Consider the following 20,493-nt stretch of genomic DNA (forward strand, 5'->3'; position numbering starts at 1 on the left):
GTTATCTTGAGAAGCATTTATAACTTTTCTGGTGGGATCATTAACATTTTTGCCTTACACCGAAATTGTTTACTGGAAACAATACGTTTACTGAAACATGTAACTGATGTAGGATTTGCTGTAAAAAATAGTTAAGGTATAGTTCTTTAGGGCACCTACTAGTTCATCCATCTTTTTAAATGATTACAGGATGTATTACTATTCTACTGGACTTGCTGTGCAATCTTCTATGTGATTATTAGAAATGAACAAATAGTGGACTAGAGATGCTTGAATTTATGTCTAGACTCAAGAATATGAGCTCATAATGTCTTCAGGAAGCCCAATGGCTGCAACTGGTTTATAACAGCTTTTATTTTTTATGTTATTTTTTTTATAATTCTGGGCTTTTCTGGGTGTTGAGAGACCAGTTTCACAGTTTGGTCAGTGGGCCCTTGGTCTGCTTTATCGAGCTGCAGCGATGCCGAGAGCCTTATAGTGCTGCATGCTGCAGCTAATTCTCTGTTAATTCTTCTCTTTTCCTTCTGAAACGCTTATTATTCAAGATCTTGGGACATGGAGTTGTTTGGAAAAACATTCCAACGCTCTATTCTGTGTTGTTTGACATAAACCACTTGTAGGCATTGTAAGGCTTCCTATTCTGCTGGAACCTGCAGTGTCTTACTCTGGGATCAACTCTGTTTTTGAAGCCGGATGGCCATTTATGCCTGTTAGGAGCTCTGTGGTAATAAGATGTTCTGCAATAAGCTTAAACTAAAGCTGAAACTACAACAAAAATCCAATATAGGTAAAATGATGATGCCTAAACATGTGTTTTGAAATGGTGATTGTGCAAAGACCTTTATATCCTAGTGAAATATGGATACCATTGTTGGCAAAGAAGGCAAATGGGGAAAATGATACTAGTGCACAAACTTCTGGATTTGGTATTTTTGCCAGAGCCACCAGAACAAGCTGATTTTTCTTGTGAATGTTTCTCCTACCTTTAACAATCTTGATTTAAATGTTGAATTAAAATTTGATCAATTCTCTTTCCCTTCTCTCTTTCACAGGAGGATGCAAGTATTTTAAAAGAACAGCTGAGGAAAGCTGAGGATCAGATTCAGGCTAGCAAACAAGAAGCTGTCCTAATGTCAAAAGAGTTGAGCGATGCTGTAAACGTGAGAGATAAGACAATGGCAGATCTTCACAGTGCACGTCTGGAAAATGAAAAGTTGAAAAAGCAGCTTGCTGATGCTTTAGCTGAACTTAAAAAAATCACAGCTTTGAAAAATGAACAGGTAATTGTTAGTTTTCCTTACTGGAGTTTATATGTATTCACAAAATCTGTCAGTCAGCTTAGTTAATCCTGGAGTTTAAAATATGCTTTTTTGGGTAATTATTACAAAATAGGACAGCCTTTTGTACTTACATAGACTACTTTGCTTTCTTTAATAATAATAATAAAAAAAAAAAAGGCTTTTCAGGGAGTAGTACTATTTGAACAAAAGGGATAACAGTTTTTATTTTTTAAAAGGAAACTTCAAACACAGTGGAGCAGGAACTGCGCAGAGAAGTTGAAGATCTGAAGCTTCGTCTACAAATGGCTGCTGACCATTACAAGGAAAAATTCAAAGAATGTCAGAAACTTCAAAAACAAGTAAACAAGTTCACAGAACAGGCAGTAAGTAGAATGGAGAAATTGCAGTTATTTTGTAGCTTTTCAGCAACTGTTTAACTTCTTTCTGCAAAAAAAAACCCTGATTTTAGAGCAGAGTTCTTAAAAAATCTGGGGAAATCTGGGACCGAGTAGCAGAGAGACTTCAGTGGGCAAAATGTCAATGGCAAGATGTACAAACGTGATTTCTTAGGACAAAGTCTTTATTATTTCTGTGATCTCCAGAACAAACAGGGAAGCTACCCAGTTTTGATCCACAAATTACTTTCAGAGTTTGATTCTCATCCAGAAGGTCAATGGTGAACGAGGTATCATATCATAATGACTGTGGCTTCTCCTTAAAAATGTTCTGTATCTTTGGCTATATTGCAGATCTGATAGAAACACTGAATATTACTAATTTGACTTAGGGCACCAGAAGTGCCCTATAATTATTCATTAGTAATACTGATTACATTTTCTAATGAAATGTTAGATTTAAGTTGATGGATTTAAGTATAACCTATTATCTAGAGAACAAGATTTTCTAATAATTTCCTTTAAAATTGCTATTTCTAGGGAAGGAAAAAAAAGATCTTTATGAAATAAGATTATAAAAATCATTGTCTGAGACTGTTTCAGTGTTAGTAGAATAAATTATGTTTACATATTTATTACTTTCTCCTGTTTTCATGAGCAGTTCTTCCTCATCCAATTTTGGAGGAGGTGATAGTGGAAGAAATATGTTACTTTGTGCTTTGGTTTTCATTTAATAAAATACCAAAACAAAATTTCTTTTCACCAAGAAAATTGCAGGGAGTCAACAGAAACTGACAGATGCATCTAACATTGAGACAGCTACTGCCGTCGTTACAGACAAAAAGTTGTCTGCATCTCCAGGTATCAACAGCTTAAATTTTGTATGTTTATATCATCCTGAAAGCGTTGTCTATGTGAAGTAGTCCCTAATAGTTTTTCTACTATAAACTAGGTGAAGTCGTTCAGTCTACTTTGAAGTAAAGGAAGCTGGTTAGAAATGTGAGAATGCATCAAAAAAGCTGATTTTTTTCCAAGTACTAGCATTCATAAGTTATTTTATTGTATCTTTTCAAAACAGTTCTATTAATATTATTAATATTAATGCAAGTAGGACTGAAATAATAATTTTTGCTTGATAGTTAACAGAGTGGGTTTAGCCAAGCTAACAAACAGTTCATTTAGGAAAAAAAAAATTCCACCCCAAATTCTCAGTTTGTGTACAGTAGTGTGAAAATTTTGCAGTCACCGTACAATGAACGTTCACTGGAGCATTCTGCTGTAAAATCAAATCCACAGTAAAGTTCTGATTATTTGATGACAAGGTCAAGTCTACAGACTGTTCTTGTGATTTATAGGCAATAGTAGTTTATTAGAAAATTAACTAGGTTATAATCTTTATGAACTATTAAGTTCTTACAAAACTAATCTTCTAAAATAAACGTATAATAGGTTATAACTGAACCTAGTTTAATATTCAATTTAAATCGATAAATGCTAGTAAACGCTGACTAATTTTGTTGTTGCCTTACAAGGTCACACATTCTTTCTCTATGTGGAGACTCTAGGGTGTAATTTCTGGTCACTTTCATCCCATCTTAATTAAATACAAGTGTTTCCTAAAACAAATAAAATCCCAGTAAGTCTAGTTATAATATGTGATGGGATGAAGTAGATTGCTGAGGAATTTAATGATTTTGCAGAAGAATAAAGTATCTAGAATAATATTGATAAGAAGGTATTCTGGTGTTTACTTAATTGGGAGCTCATGGGAGAGATAACTATATATATAACTAGATAACTTTATATACTGCACAGATCAATGTAAAAAAGTTATGTTCATCTGCAGTATGAGAGAGGGTGCTGAACACTGCCTTGCTGATATGACTGCTGATCCTTCAGTGTCATGTGGCTACTGATGTGTTTGTCTCTGAATAAGTATTTATTGGATGACATGGAGCACTCTGTTCTTGACGCATTGTCAAATTTAGCCTATCATCTCTTTTGATGCATACTTTATTTATGGAACAAAAAATCAATGTTCATGTTTTTTTCTTCAATGTTCACAGTTAGCCCCATTTCACCTGATGTAGTTTCGGAATTCATGGTAAAGGAGCAAGTACGTGAAATGAATAAAGAAATTGCTGAGAAAACAGAGAAGTATAAGAAATGCAAGCAAATGTTGGCAGTAAGTAAATGGCTGCTTCGGAAAGCTGAACAGAAAGCTCTAGGTGCTAAATCTTAAAACCACAAAGCCTACCCAACTGAGTTGCCTTGCTGCTTATTTGTGTGATACTCCATGCTTAAGGTAGAAATGTTGACATTAGAAAACACATTTTTATTGAGTCAGCTCTCAATTACCTGTGGTGTTAGGGAGCCCAGATGGAGACTGCTCAGGATAACTCAAATACAGGAAAAACAAAACTATTGCTACTTCTGTGCTCAAGCTTTTGAACACGTTTTTTAACTGTATATGTTAAATGTAATTGCTTTAATACATCAAATACAGCATGTTGCTCTAAGCCAGTTGATGTTTGGAAAAAGTAGAGCAGTTATTAAGCTGAAGTGATGTTCAAGTGCAATAATTCCCTCCAAATCTGACTGTCCTGGGTTTTTATATGGTTTTGATATCCAGATGGGTGGGGCTTAGTAGCTTAGGCTCAGTGGTACATAAGTGCACTTGCACTGTTCTCTGAACCAACGTTGGCACCAGCAGTGCCACAATAGTAAGACCCCTCAAATGTTAATACATCTCAGTATGAGTTTGATTTTCACGCAGCTAGTTTGGATGTATGTGTAATGATGGAGCGTTTCATTAGTAGTGATCATGTAAAACTGATGGCTGTAGAAGTGTTTAAGAAATGCCATCTGGGTGCTGGATTGTCTCGTCTCTTCAGTTGTTTGCTTCTCCTTTGGGGATTAAAAAATAACATTATGAAGTCAGAACAGTTAGAGTTAAGTTTAGAATTAAAAACTGTGGTGTTTTTTTTCTCTACACCAATGTGTTTTCTTCTCAAATGGTCATAACACATTCCTAAACTGCCATGAACTCAGCTTATCATCTTGTTTCTCTTACTTACCAGAAGGAGATTACTTTTTTAATGTGCTCTCCAGGATGTAATAACTACCATGTAATTCTGCTCACTGCCCTGTCTAAAGAAAGCCTTCAGTGGCTTCCACTGGCTATTTCTTCTGTAGTAGTGCTTGAGTAAAGCCTTGCCTTTGACCTTCTGGATGAAAGATATTTAGGGTGATTGTGCAAGTATCATGGGGAAAGGTTTTGTATTGAAGCGAGACACTGGAAAGGGTAAGCATGATTACAGTATGGTGTTAGGATTGTGTTTGTACAACGAAACTCGAAACAGTTAAGTTAAAGAGGAATAGCAGCTTGTTGGAAACTTAAGCAAGAAAAAAAAGTGTATTAAACATCATGTTCACAATTTTCTATGCTCAAAGCCTTGTAATTGAGTCAGGCTAGATTTGTTGAAGACTTCTGTAAATGGTAAAAATCAGTAAAATAGTAATAATGAGGTAAATAGTTCTGAAAGCATAGAGTTATTCAGTGTCATTGTTTGGAAAAAAAATGCTTAATGCTGTGCTATGAACCACTATAGGGTGAAAAGATGAAATGCAGTGTTTATGCTGATGAACTTGCTAAACTGGAGCTGAAGTGGAAAGAACAAGTGAAAATCAATGAGGGCATAAAATTACAGCTGGCAGCAAAGGAGGATCAGTATAAAGTAAGTTATGGATTTTGTTTGTGACAATGAATGGTGTTCTGTTCTTAACTTACATGCTCATTTCTGATAGTTGGAGTAATAAGGGTTTTAATGAGACAAAAACACTAAATATACTTTTGCCCTGAATAGAAAATCTGTAGGAACAGCATGTTCTTTTAATGCTTCTTTTAAAGTAAGACAGACCTGCTAAGTCTAGTAAGACCTACTTACTAAATGGCTATCAGTCTTCTCATATTGTGGATTTAAAGAAACCTTTAAATGACTTTAGTCTTGTGTTACAGGAAAAAAGGGCTAGAGAGTTCTAATTTCTGTTGCTTACAATAATACTAGCAGGAATATCGATTGGCATATTTATCTTCCTACTTCATGCAGTCTTCCTACTGCATGCAACGTTAACAGTGTACTAACATCTAATGCATTTCACCTGAATTAACGAGAGATTCGCTATAAATGATGTGTTGTTTTTAAAATGTTTTTGAGAGATTTAATTTAGAGGAGCTCAACTATAATCTTGGTACGGTGACGTAACGTGCATGCACCAGAAAGTCAAGCGTAATGGACAGCTTTCTTACACAGAACCTTAATCGTTGAGGCTGTGATACTGGAACATATGTTGCGGTGGCTTGTTGTGTAAACAAGGGAAAGATAAATGCAATGGATTTCCCCAAGACCAGCTTTTATGCTTGTGCTCAATCTAATGGTGATTGTTAGTGCAGTAGGGTAGAAATGCTCTATATTGCCCATCTTTACCCATTGCAATGAACAGGATTTAAACACAATTGTGATTATATTAGTTCTAGTAGGAGCCCTACCTCGTTAGAAATTACCACACTTTTTCTTTATAAAATACTGAAATACTCTATGGAGCATTTCAGCACTATGTAGGCTGTGTAGTCACTGTGTGATTTTCAATACTTCTTTTAAAGCTCTAATTTCACTTTAATAAAATGCATGACTCTTCCAAATTTATTTAACTTCATTAATTAACGGTGATCAGTTGCCACACATAATTTAATGAAAAAACAGTTTCTTTTTTAACTTCTCAACAGCAGGAGTAATAAATAATTGGTTCCAGAACTGAAAGTATTTTGGCTGCAATTCAAAACTGCTTCTTATTCAGGAGGGTGCAAGGAGGGGAGGAAAAAATGAGCTTTTTGTCCCAGTCAGTATGAACTCTACTAAGGGAGAAAATTTCAGAATTAAAAAAAGGACAACCAACCAACCAAAAAAAACTCGAACAAACAAAAACACAAAAACAAAAAGATATTTAACTATACAAAGTATTGCATTTATATGCCAGATAAATAAGTGGAAAGGTGGTTTTCAAAGTAAACGAGGATCCAAATAAAACAGCACTTTGAAGAGAAAGGTTATTTAAGTAATAATTTGGAAACAAAGAGGAAAAAGCTTTCTGTAATATGTCAGTTGCATCTGTCTTCTCCCTGATCACCCAACAGGGCCACGTGGTGGATGTTTGTGAAACAAATGTAGTCTGTTTGAGTTGGGAGGGTGGTTTGGTTCTCTCAGTTCTGTTGTGGGACATGAGATGGAGAGAAGTGAATGGAAGAAATCACTGAAGTACTTGCTGGCAAATTCCTTAGAAATAGTGTGATGAAGCTTGCAAACCTGCAGCTGTTTCTAGAGAGCAGTGTCCCTCTGCCTTCAGTAACACTGGTGTTCCTCTTGTGTTTTTTTTTTTTTTTTTTTTTTTTTTTTTTTACCTGGGATTTCATCATTCCATGTCTGTTTTCTGAAAACTGACAAGAGAAGGTTGCCAGTGTCTTGCTGTTACCCCATAGATAAACTTATGGAGAATGTTTGATTATTTGTAGTAGTAGTAGGTGTTTCATGTGAATGTAGTTGACAAGTTCTTTTTCCATCTGAAAGCTGAACTGAAGTAATTGAATGCACTGTTTTCACAATATATTATGCAGGGAAGTAATGTCTATTCAGTAATATAAGAACTGTAAACTGAATCTGATTTTCATATAGGTTCAGCTGGCGGAAAAAGAGAGACGAATAAAGGAACTGGCATCACAGCTGGAACTCTTTACCAGTGAGAAGGTATTGTCAGGACTGCTGTTAAATATTGTAAACTGGCAGCTGTGGGGCTCTTTGATTTGAGGAATTGCAGTTTACTTTTAAGTGATAATTTGTTTACAGTTCAAAGGTACTTCTCCATGTTTGAATATTTTGCCAAAACGAATTAGCATTTTAAACTGCAAGTTCAGATGGTAACACTAAAAAGAAAAAAGTAAACCACAGAATACCAATTTCCCAAAACTGACTCAACCTTTGAAAATAGTTGTTACTGTTCTGTAATAGTGTTCTAGAACATTTTCTAGATAAACTCTAACATTTCTAAATGTTAGATAAACTCTAACATTTCTACATAAATTTCTACATAAACTCTAACAAAAACATTACAGTGCCACAAGTTTTCTTCCATTCTGTCTAGAATAATACTCTATCTAGGATCTAAAATAATTTTCTGATTGCAGATTGTGCTGTAAGTTAATAATTTCAGATTGCAGTTAGCTCCACATTTTACCAAATGTTCGGATTTCTGTCACTTTTTCCTTTCTCACCTCAGTAGCATCCCTGCTTTTCAGCAGGTTTTCAGTGAACTTTGAGCCTCCTTCCTGTTCTACTCCTTGGTATCCCTCATTGAAAGAGGTTCACTCCTTTTGTGGCTAGAGGCTGATGTCTGATGCGTGCATGTGCTTCCTGGCCAAACAGAAAAGATAATTCTTGGCTTCATGCTGCAGCTGTTCTCTCCTCTTAACAGAGCATAAAGTTGGAAGAATTTCATTTCTTTGCGAGAGACACTCTCTGATATTTTCAGGAGTTACTGGCTGACAGGCAGCATGATTAGTAAACCCTATTCCCTTTGAAATCTTGGTGTAAGATGTCAATACTACATACCTAGCCTGACAGTTTATTTTTTCCATCACTGGTTAGGGTTGTTTTTGCTTTTATCCAGTCGTGGCCTATAACTAGAGATGCACATGTTTCAGCAGTAAAATCTGTAGGTTTTTCATGATGTGTGCATACAACCAAGTCCGTTTGACATCTGCGGTTCTCTTTGTTGACCACTTGTAATAATAAGAGCAGCTTGACATATGTGGCAGCAGTGACTTAAGTAAACTACAACTGAAAAAAATACCTTTATCAGAGAAGAAGGATAAACAAGCAGTACTCTGCTTTTTAACTATATGATAGAAAATGGGATGCTGCTTTCAAGAGCTCTCTGTCTAATCAAATTCATTACCATTACTGTAAAAATCAGACAAGTGCATTCTGAAATATTAATGCTAATGTGCTACTGCTGGAAGTACCTCTTAGGTATTATATGGCAATTAATCAAAACGGTGTTTTTGTGAAAAGTGAAGCAATAAAATCAATTCACATTCAGACAGTATTGCATGATATTGTGGAAAAGTTATGATTGTTCAGACTACTTAAACACATCCTGTGAAAAAAAAAATCCAGTATGAACAGATATCTGTTAAACACAGAAATTTACACACTGGTAAATTGAAATTGAACTAATTTCAGATTAAGATACCGTTTTGTAGAACTCTAGAATCTCAAGTAGTTGGTATTTAAATTCTCTTTGTTTAAACAATGATGTAATTTTAATACAGCTTTCATATTTTTCTAATTCAAAAGAAAGCACAATAAAAGTTAAGTTTTAATTAATCTAGTTTAGCTGGAGGCAGTAATTCTAAACACCACACATAAGAAGGAGAGCAACTGTAATAATAATGTATGGAACTTATAAAACCTTGGAACTTTGTCTACCAAATTTATAGATATTTACATTACAAAGAAGAATCAAAGTGCCTTGCTAGACTGGAACCATGATTTAAAAGGTTAAGCACAGTATAGTAAACAGCTTTTCAATTTATGCTCCATTATCAGTGTTTGTTTATAAATGTCACCAAACATAGCATGCTAAAAATGTTCATTTGCTGTCTCTTCAAGCCTATAAAATTACTTGGTTTCTATTTTATTTACATACTTACAGCCTTTGATTTTTAATCGGTCTCTACCCTAGCTGTCCAACTTCTGGCTAAGACTATTTTACAGCACCTTTTTACAATCACTTTGATCTACACTCCGTTTTAATCTTACGTGATGCTAAAATTAAAGTATTAATGCCATTGCTTCTCATTCTAAACTGCTTCCATATTGCAGGAGAAATTGATTTTAAAAAGGAAAGTCTTAATTTCACTGATAATTAATTGTTCCTGCTTTGTATTGAGTAAAGATTAATTATTTAGATTTTACATGCTCACTAAAATTTTAAGATGTAATCCTAACCATTTAACCCTAACCATTTCAATCATATATGGAATTTAGTCTATAAATCTAAAGTAACATTAGCTTAGTTTTATGTCATATCAACAGGAGGATATTTTACTTGAAGGGTGTTGTGCAGAAAATCTGCTGTCCTCTTTTAGAATGTTTTTTAAAAGAACATAAAAAGTAATTGAAGTATTGTGTTTACAGCCAGCACTCAAAAAAAAAAAAGATAATTTTCTGTAAGCTGCCTTTCTTGTTTGTGGATAGCACTTCTATCCTATTTGAAAAAGACTTCATTGTTGCTGTTGGGAGTCCAAGCCCTCAATGTCTGAAACCTGATAGTATGTAGAATTGTGGAGTGGTTTGGGTTGGAAGGGACCTTAAAAATCATCTGGTTCCAACCCCCTGCCATGGGCAGGGACACCTCCCACCAGACCAGGTTGCTCAAAGCCCCATCTGGCCTGGCCTTGAACACCTCCAGGGATGGGGCATCCACAGCTGCTCTGGGCAACCTGTGCCAGTGCCTGATGTAAATGTGTAGTTTCCATCTTTTTTCATTTGAGTATTTACTGTTTCAGAGACTGAAAGCTGATGTTGCATTTTTGGGCTCTAGAGTTTGGGCTGATGCTTACCTGTTTGTTGTTAAGAAAAACGTTTTGGGTTGTTCCTTTTAATAGCTGAGACATTTTACTTCTCGTGTAGTTAAATAAGTGTTTTAGGTCTTGGTTTTAAGTTTAAATTGAAAGCCTTCTGGGGAAAAGACACACTTCTGGGTTAGAGGTTTTTGTTAACATTACATTAGCACATGTTAAATGAGAACCTAAAAGAAAATGCTAACCAGAAAGGAAAAAAAATTGATCAGGAAACCTCTGTCTTAAAAACATTTATTATTATTTTTATTCTTATATCAGAAATTTTTGTCTGGCTCTGAACTGTAAATGACATTTTTCCTTTGGAGTTTGTGACATGAGCTCTTTGCAGAACTCATTTTATTAAATTGAAGGAAAAGAAAAAGACTTTTCTTTGGATGAATTATAGCTGAGGCGCTGGCTCAGTCACTGCTCAATTAAGTCATTTTAATTTCTGTCTTTTAATGTATATATTGGCTTAGAGTTTTGATGGTATGTAAGTTATTTAAATCCTTTAGTAGCTCGTAATAATTACTGTCTGTATGGCTTATATGTAACAATTCATGATTTTACATATATGAATATTTTGAAGAGTTCTGCTTGAGCTTTTCTGGAAAATTTAATTGCCTTTCTGATACAAATAATTAAATAAAGCAGGTTCTTGGAGCCCCTGAATAAATTCAGCAATTTAATATTTTGGATGAAAACATTGAATTTTAGAAGTAAGATACACGTTTACTTTTGTTAAACTGCAAGTTCACACATATTAAAATAGTTGAGGAAAATGATTTTCATTTTAACTTTACAAAATAAATGTAGTGAGGGATAAATATGGATGAGTTAGAACTTTGCTCATCAAACCTTTAAAGTGCAAATTATTTTTCAGAGGAAGTGCAATAACTTTGAAATCTATGTATGAAAATATACAACTTCCCATTGAGAAGCTGCTCATTTGAAATTGTGTAGTAATATACATGCAGTTTTGTTCTGTATGATGCTTAAAAATATAAATATTATACTTTAAATAACTAACCTGATCTGGATTATCTTTGTGAAAACTGACAATAATTTCTATTTGTTAATATAAACAAGAATAACCAAACTTGAGTAATAGGTTTTACTTCCACGAATCAGTTGTCTGAAAAATTTGTCTGAATTTTATCAATGGTTGAGAATGAGTTATCAGTCTAATAGGGCTGGTGTTGAACATACATTCATATATAAATATATATGTGTATATGTATATGTGTGTGTATATATATGTATGTATGTCATAAAATCATTAAGGTTGGAAAGACCTCCAAGATCATGTGGTCCAACCACCAATGTCACCCGCTAAACCATGTCCCTAAGCACCATGTCCAACCTTTCCTTGAACACCTCCATTCTTTACTTGTTTCACTGATCTTTCTTCATTTCGTAAGATGCAGATATTTCTTGAAAAACGTGGCAGTTGAGTTGATGCAATTTGAATTAAGTGACAACAAAACAGAAGAATTTTTCAAAATATCCTGTGTTTTCTTTTCTTTGTTCATCTGACTCTAGATCAAGAAGAAAGGAGGGTGTGAAGATTAGCAGATGTGTTTTTAAAAACCAATCTAAATATTTCATAAAAATCTAAAACTTTTGCTGTGACTCCATAGAGTAATTACATTTTAAACTTTGTATTATTTAGAAACTTGGCAATACACCAGGAAATCAAGCTGGAAGGATGATGGAAGGACAGATTTCACAGCCAACATTGCATTTTCGCAACCCATACTCAGAAGAAAATGGACCAGTTCCTGCAGTGACAAGTAGGCTACCAGTATTGCAATATGGAAACCCTTATGCAATTCAGGAAAGACGAGGTAAGTAAGGGGGCGTGAGTATTTTTTTTTCCCCCAAATATAACTTCTCTCTTACCATTTCAAAAACCATGTTTCATTCAGTGCAGCTTAAGTACCAACCATCTGTACACTGATGTACAGTTTCTTTATTGGCTACTGAATACCATTAAGGACCTTTATTTTATTGATGAGAATCAGTAAGGGAAACAAAATTTTAGAGACACCTTTAGAAAAAAGATTTCTCTTCTTTTATCCTATCAAAGCCAAAAATGTTTGAAAGCCCTGATTTTAAATGTAACGTAGCACATCTGTAATCTCAAAATACTACTGAACAAAGATGAGCTAATTAATTTTTCTTCAGATGGAGCAGATGGCGCCTTTAATCCTGATGAGATCCAAAGACCACCTGTTAGAACTTCCTTTTGGGAACTGGAAGATGATGTAGTGTGTAGTCAGCCTTCACGCAATCTCAGTCGGCCTGATGGTTTAGAAGATCCTGAGGACAGCAATGTAAGTTAACCTTTTATATCATCTTCATTTTTCGTTGATGATATATTCACTACTGAGTATTCAAGAGTTGCCCATAGGTTTTCAGTATCTAAGAAGCGTGATCCTATTTTTTAAATATGGATTTTTTTTTTTTAATCACTTCCTAGTTTGTATGTGGAAAGTGGGTTGTATCAGAACAAATGAAAACTTAAAGGATTCTGGTACTGGTATTTTCAGTTAAACACTGAAAGAAAATTCCCGTAGTATTAGATATTTTATCCCTATATATTAATCTCTCTTTCTGTCTTTTATGAATCTGTACTTGTTAAATTCATTGTTTTATTTTATTTTATTTTTTTCCTGTTAAGCATCTATTTGGAAGAGCCGCTAATTGACTGTTATCTAAAACTGGTGAAACTGAAAGTGACAGATTCTCACTGATTCCTTTTTTTTTATGTTTTAAGTGGAAACTGGTTAGCTTTCTTTCTAATACAGTTAACTTTTGTATTCCACTATAAGATACACTTTTAGTAAATTGGCTTCTGTAATGAACTGGACCATATGTCTTCATTTGAACAGGAACAGGCTTATTATTCTTTTTTTATTCCAAGAACCCTTGCACCTTCAAAAATATTAAACAAGAAATACTTTTCTGCAAAGTATTGTGCTCTTTGCAAGTACAGTGGTATCATGACCTGTTTCTCATTTAGTCTAGTTTGCCACATTTAATTGCTATTAACCTTTGCAGAAGCTGATCAGTGTTCAGACAGGCATGATTTTAGCCCTGGTGCTCAGCACCTATAATGGAGAAAAATGTATTTCTCCCTCCTACCTTTTGCCCCCAATGTCCATTACTGTGAATAATTAGAAAAACTGTCAGTACTTCTCCAGCCTGTTTAAGATCTAGAATGTGAGCTTAACGCTGTTGCCCACCTTTACTTCACATTTTGCATATTTAAACTGATCATTCTTGACGTAGATACTACATATGACAAACTCTTCTCTTCTTTAGTCATCTGCTTCAGTTTAATTAGCAGGGTGTTCTTTCTGATCTATGTGCTTTGCCCTCTTGCAAACCCAAGAGAAACAGTGCTAGAGTCTTGTGCTCATTTGCTGACACAGCTTAGATTTTTGTAATGAGATGGAATATAACAGGCTTAAATAAAGTTCAACTTGTGAAAAGGTGCCTTTAAATCAAGTAATTTATATATATATTTTTTACTTTCAAATGAAAATCCGTTACTTTCTCAGCCCAAAAATAGGCTATATGTATAGAGTGTACATGGAAATGAGCAGTTGCAAAAATCTTTCTAGAGAGATCTAGTAATATGCTAAAGATAAAATAGTTCTAATGCAAAACTTAAGTAATGAGGGAGAATTTCCATATGTGTAGGTAAGTTCTGCAGAAATGACAGGCTCTACCTCATGAAGAATCACAAAATGGCTGAGGTAGGAAGGGACCTCTGGAGAACACATAGTCCAACCCCCTGCCGAGCAGGATCACCTAGAGCATGTAGTGCAGGATGGCATCCTGTCAATTTTGGAATATCTCCAGAGAGAGAGACTCTACAACCTCTCTGGGCAACCAGTGCGCTGTCACCCTCACAGTAAAGAAGTGCCCCCTCATATTGAGCTGGAACTTCCTTTGCTGCAGTTTGTGCCTGTTGCCTCTTGTGCTGGGCACCGCTGAAAAGATCCTGGCCCCATCCTCTTGACATCTTCCCCTCAGATATTTGTACACATGGGTAAGATCCCCTCTTGGTCTTCCCCAGGCTCAGCAGGCCCAGCCCTCTCCAGGTGAGGCCTCACCAGGGCTGAGCAGAAGCGGAGGATCACCACCCTCAACATGCTGGCAGCACTTTTCCTAATGCTCCCCGGGATACCATTGCCTTCTTGGCCACAATGGCACATGGCTGACTCAAATCAGCAGATACAAATATACACATATGAAGATTACTGTTTGTTTTATTGGTTTTCAAAATAAGCTGTATGAAATGTAATTATGTGCATTTTAAAACCAAAAACATACAGAGCTCTTGGTTGGCAGAAGGTTCCTTCCCAGAAGAAAAACTCTGGTAGTCTTGCTGCTGTGTTACCATTGTATGGACATGGTTGTCCATACATAATGGTTGTCTTCCTCTCCGCATTGCTATTACTGCATCTTATGTTAGGTTAAGAGCTTGGGGGTACTGTCACTTCCACCACAGCATGGATGTTTTGGTGGTATCTCTTGTACGGTGATGAAAATGCCTACAATATTTATCTTGTCTAAGAGGAGGTATCTTCTGGGCCCTGAGACTATGATACGTATGGGATTTGAAGTAGAAGCTGTATACACACAACTGTAATACGCAGATTTGACCAAAATTGACTTTTTTTCAGTCTGTAAGGCAAGGGGGTGGAAGTGCATGCATACATGTTTAAGAAACCTTTTCCACTTGCTTCTCCAGAATGGGGAAGAACAGGAATGGCACTTCGTTTTCTTTCAGGTATCCGTCTAACGTAAGGAATAGTTCAGCAAACTGAGGCAGCCTAGCAAGTCAGACTTACCTGCTGTAGTTGCTGCTCTCATTTCCGTGCAGTTGAGTAACTTTATAAGCTTTATTAATCTGGATGGCAGAGGAGGAATTCAGAATGCTTCTCCACGCCGTGTTTTCTGACAGGAGATGAGGTAGAATCGCTCCTCTGCAACTGTACTACTACCTAGGGCCAGTTAAACAGTGGTTTCTGAGAGGGATAAGCTGCCTTGTGTTAATCATGGCAGATAAGCATGCATGTGGTGTTGATTTTGTGTAGAATATTTGACTTGCCACAAGTTCCTGCCATCATCTGCTCAGCACTGGCTTTCCATTTGCTCATGCTCTCGTAACTGAACCAAATGTAATCATTTGGAGCAAGTCACTTCTAGAAGCAGGTATGCATGGGAGAGATCCATAAACAAAAATATATTTTTAATAATAAAGTGAGTTTTAGAAATACAGACCTGATTACTGTTGGCAGTAAGCCCAGAATAACTGTCCCGAGACTCTTAAAGAATGTTGTGAGTCACAGGAAAAGTGTGGAGTGTAACATTTGGCAACTGATGGCCAGGTGAGGATATCACAGAATTTCACAGAATTTCTAGGTTGGAAGAGACCTCAAGATCATCAAGTCCAACCTCTGACCTAACGCTAACAGTCCCCACTAAACCATTTCCCTAAGCTCTACATCTAAACGTCTTTTGAAGACTTCCAGGGATATTTCTTGAGATGAATCCACAATGGTCTTTCTTTTAGCCAAATAACATTAAAAAAACACACAACCACTTAACTACTTTCATACTTTTTTGATGGTTTAGAGCTTGAGATGGTGTCACCTTGCTGATGGTCATGTGTGAACGCTCTCTGCAACCTGGAGACGGGGATGGGTCAGGTCTGGGGGTTTTGTTTGGGGTCACAGGGCCCTGTTGCTAATTTCCGTCTGGCAGACTTGGAACTGATTACGTGAGCTTTTGATTGTAATCAGTAAAGCAGTACGTATTACCTGAGACAGTGTTGGTTAGTTTTGGTAAAATAAGGTGAGTTGTGGTTGTATTTGACTATTAATGTCTACTTTCCCTTCATTTTTTGATGGCAAACAAACTTTTTTTTTTTTTTTTTTTTTTTTTTTAAATCACACTTTATTGTGTGTAATTGTCTAAGTGCTGTGTGATAATGCAGTTATTGCCAAACTCTTTCTGTAAAGCGGCTTCAGCTGGCCTTCCTGCTTCAGCTTTGTGGTTTTCAGGGGGTGCTTGGTTTTACTACGGGAGAGTGGCCGGTTTTAAAATGTTACACAGTGCTTTCCAGCCTGACATTCTTTGTAGGAATGAGGAATGCATCACTGGTTTTACTAACTGGAAGAAACCAGGCCCTCAGTGACTGTGGACCTGTAAGAGCTGTCCTCCCTTCATATAGGCCTGACTTTTATGGGGTGCACTTTGGGAGTTTTGTCTATCTGAAATGCTAGAAATAGACTGCTGGATGAATCCAATAAAACGGCACATTTTCCTGTTTTTTTTTCTCCAAGTTACCTCTAGGGGAATGTCTGAGAATTCTTAGTTATTGTTCATTGTGTATTCCTTAAGCATAAGTTGTGATCAGAATAGCTGTGAAATACTGCCAGGCAGTGATGAAGTCCTGTATTAGAGCCCCATATTAACTTCTAGATAAGGAACTCTTTGCTCGTGATGTATTCGGTGTCCAAACAGAAGAGAGTTACCATTATGTTACCAGTTATTGTCTGTTCTTAATGTACTGTTCCTTAATTATACAGTGATCCCTGTGACATGTACTGCGAGGGATGCTCTGTATAGATTTGCTTTCTTCTTTTTTGGGTTAAGCTTAAGAAAAGGTTAAGAACTGATCTTCCCATACATACTTACTTGGCCAAGAGCAAAAAGTATGGTGAGGAGACAGACTCTCCATATCTCAAGATACCACGCTGTTTAATATGGCTATTCCTGCATGGTGCACAGGTCAGAAGGTACGGGAAGGAGGTCACAGTATGATTTCTATCATTAATTGAACTGGTTCCTGAGAAGTTATATCCTTGGGAGGCACAGAACAATGTTATTCTGACATGAGAAAAGCCTTTTTGAAACTTCGTAATTCAAACCTTTGTTGGAGCCAGTGCCTGCAAGGCACTGCCACTCACTGTTTTTGTATTTGAGTAATGCACGCCTAAAGACTTAGATATTCTCTTTCGCAATAGGGAAGACTCTGATTTTTGTGGTAGTGTAACCTTCATGTGGAAAATGAATTACTTCAGGAATGCTCAGTCCTGAATGCTGGTACAGTTGGGCATCCAGGTGAGCAGTTTCTTTCAGGTCCATGTAAAGACCTGTTCCAAAAGTTGTTTTTTTGTTGTTGTATCCATTGGTACTTTTGAATGGGAGAGGAGACCCATCACATCAGTCACATAGTTACGGTTAATGCCCTCACACCTAGTTGATATTTGGTATTGGTAAATCCTGACTACTTGCTCAAATAGCTGAACAGTTAATAACCCTTCATAAAACAAATAGCCTGTGCACTTGTCGTTGGGTCTGCTCATCTGTCCTACGCAAAGGTTACTGCAGGGTCTGAAGGTATTGAAGGAGCTCTTTCACCAGAGGAGCACCTTGTCCACCTTGCCATTTTTAGCCAAGTGTTAACAAGTAAGTGCTGACAAAAAATGCCTCGTGGTCAAGAAACAACTGAGTGACAAACAGTAAAGGATTATAAGCAAGTATTTTCTAAAGTATTAATTGAGCCTGCATTTGCAGTGAAAGTATTTTTTCCCCAAGAAAGATGCAGATTCATTTTTTCAGATAAGTCCTGGTGAACTTACAAGTCTGGTATTCAACAAATTTGTCATGTTTCTGGCACCACGTAAGCTGTAGCATTGTAGTATGAGAGTACTTTAAATAGTTTTTCTTCTTTAATACATACATCCTACCTCTTCCGTGACAAAAGGAACAAATAGTATTTTAAAACCCATATGCCCTTTTTACTGCAGGTGCAAAGCAAGCAAGTTAGACAGGAAAATATGTCTGTTACTAGCATCTGTCACAGCAAGCCCCACTAGCTGCTTAATGGAAATGTTAAATGGTTGAAGCTAAACAGCTGTTGTCAGGAGAAGAAAAATATTGAGGGAATCTTCCCATCCTGCCCTATTTCCATTAACTCTTCATAAGGACAAAGTACGTTAGCCTTAAAGTGAAATACGTTTGACTGTACTTGTTAGCTACCTGTATGAAACATACTGCGTGTTATATATGCTCCCTTGCATCTGTTTTTGCAGACCAGCTAAATAATTCATAATTCTGGCATGTACTGTGTCTTTGAAATGAGAAGGAAAATTATTTAGGAGTTGGAGTTTCAAAAATCTTGCTGAATGTACCTGTTTTCCCGCCTTGAGATTAATAGGTTTGTGCTGCGTTATCGTAGAACAGAACCACGGTGCTGTATATTAGTTCGGTGCTGCATAAAGAATTGACTTAAAAACACAGTTCTCATTTTCTTCCCCTTCCTTCAATTTATTTTCCTGTTGCTGGTTTCTTCCCCTAAATGTGTTTGCTTAAATCGCTGTGCTTGTGTAAATCTTGATTCCTAAAAATATCACATATATAAAACATATAAATATATATACTAAATATCATATTAAATACATATAATAATATTCACATGACATAAATTATAATAATTATATTAAAAATCATACCTATCTTTTAAATAAATATACCTACGATATATACTATATTAAATATATATCATATCAAATATAAATATATATTTATATATATTATATAATGTATAATAATAATATATAATAAACATTATATATATATTTATGTATTTATTTGTATTTTATATGTACACAAATAAAAATAAATATATAAAATATATAAAAACCAAAGACCAACAAAAAATTGTGGCCCTGAGCATGTCAGAAAGGAAGTTTTCAGAATCAGTCCCTGTTGGTGTTCTTCATTTTTCTGCTTAGGAGTTCCCCATTCCTGTTACGGTCAGATTTCTTCTCTCATGAGCAGCGAGGAGCAGCGCTCACATTCTCTGGAGGCTGAGCTGCCTTCCTCCTGTGCTTGATGGAGGCTCTGAGGCAAACCTGAGAGGCGTCAGCCCCACCATCCTCATCAGCATGCGCTGCAGCTGCAGCTCCTCACGTGCTGGTGGTGGTGGTGGCGGGAGCACAACTGACAGGGCTGATGTGGGAAGCAGCCCAACAGGGCAATTTAGCTGATGCGCCTGACTGCGGCGCGCAGCGCGGGGCATGCTTGGCTGGCGATGGCAGCCCAGGCAGATCGCTCAAACCTGACTGTGGGGAGGCAAACACGTGCACCAGCATGCATCTATCTATCTATCTATCTATCTATCTATCTATCTATCTATCTTTACTGTTACTGTAATTTAAGATTGACAGATTTTAAGAACCTGACTTGATGTTCTATTGTGTAGAATCCATTTTTGAATTTTGGCTCTTGGTAGCAGGCTATTACAGTATGTAGCGCGGTGCCCTGTACGTGGTTAAACACAGGTTTTTCTGTTCTGGTTGAGCCCCCAGGCAGTAACAGTGAGGTGACCTGCATTTCTGTAGTTACTCTATCAGTAGAAGCTTTCTAGTAGTCCTGGCACAGGTTTCTGTTACATGGACGTGGTCAAAAGGCAGTCTGTTTGGCTCCCTTTTGTACACCGAAGTAAAACTCGTCCTGCAGAGATTATAACATGGAAGGTTAAGTTTCAGCCATGTTCTGCTTGATAGCAAGAAGATCTATTGAGAGGGGGGAAAGTAGCTGCCTCTTATTTAAAATACCACTGTTTTTTTAACAGGACGATGACAACACCGTACCTTCTGCTCCCAATCCTCCCAGCCTTCTTTTGCATGAGCGTGGAACAGGTTTTTGCTTTGATTCCAGGTAAATGTTTATCTTTTATTGCTCTTTAATGGGATGGATCGGCTTCTATATCGATGGAGTCCTTTACTCAAGTTGGGGAAGAGGGGTTGGAAAAGGAAGGAGAAATACTTTTAAGCATTTTCAATTGATGTGTGGTTTACAATTAACCATCAGAATTCGCTGTTCCACAGGGCAGACTATTTGTTGTACCTTATTTTGACTGAATGTCAAATGTCGTTTGGTGAATGAATGAGTAACTTTTGTTTTCTTTCTCCCTTTTTCCAACCTAATTGTGAACCTAAGTTTAGAGCTTTTATAAAGTGTTATGTTTGCTAAGAGCAAGCATTTATGAGCAGAGAGAGTGGTTTCCCATGAAACCGCTTGGCCATTAAGACATTCAATAGATTTGTATTCA

The 20,493-nt window shown here is 36.5% G+C and overlaps 1 protein-coding gene across 4 annotated transcripts in view; it reads left to right on the forward strand.

Moving 5' to 3' along the window:
• The window catches only part of TAX1BP1 (Tax1 binding protein 1), a 56,582-nt gene that overhangs the window by 34,643 nt on the left and 1,446 nt on the right, over positions 1–20,493 (forward strand). For 3 of the 4 annotated variants that reach the window (XM_082753755.1, XM_082753753.1, XM_082753754.1), the window contains 9 exons: positions 1,053–1,280; positions 1,517–1,663; positions 2,443–2,536; positions 3,742–3,860; positions 5,287–5,412; positions 7,405–7,476; positions 12,025–12,199; positions 12,540–12,688; positions 20,014–20,099. In XM_082753755.1, the coding sequence (XP_082609881.1) occupies positions 1,053–1,280; positions 1,517–1,663; positions 2,443–2,536; positions 3,742–3,860; positions 5,287–5,412; positions 7,405–7,476; positions 12,025–12,199; positions 12,540–12,688; positions 20,014–20,099 (1,196 nt within the window). The remainder of the gene's footprint in view (positions 1–1,052; positions 1,281–1,516; positions 1,664–2,442; positions 2,537–3,741; positions 3,861–5,286; positions 5,413–7,404; positions 7,477–12,024; positions 12,200–12,539; positions 12,689–20,013; positions 20,100–20,493) is intronic. The other variant, XM_082753756.1, reaches the window with a different exon arrangement.

Source organism: Aythya marila (genome assembly GCF_965140915.1).
Source record: "Aythya marila genome assembly, chromosome: 2".
Classification (NCBI taxonomy): domain Eukaryota; kingdom Metazoa; phylum Chordata; class Aves; order Anseriformes; family Anatidae; genus Aythya; species Aythya marila.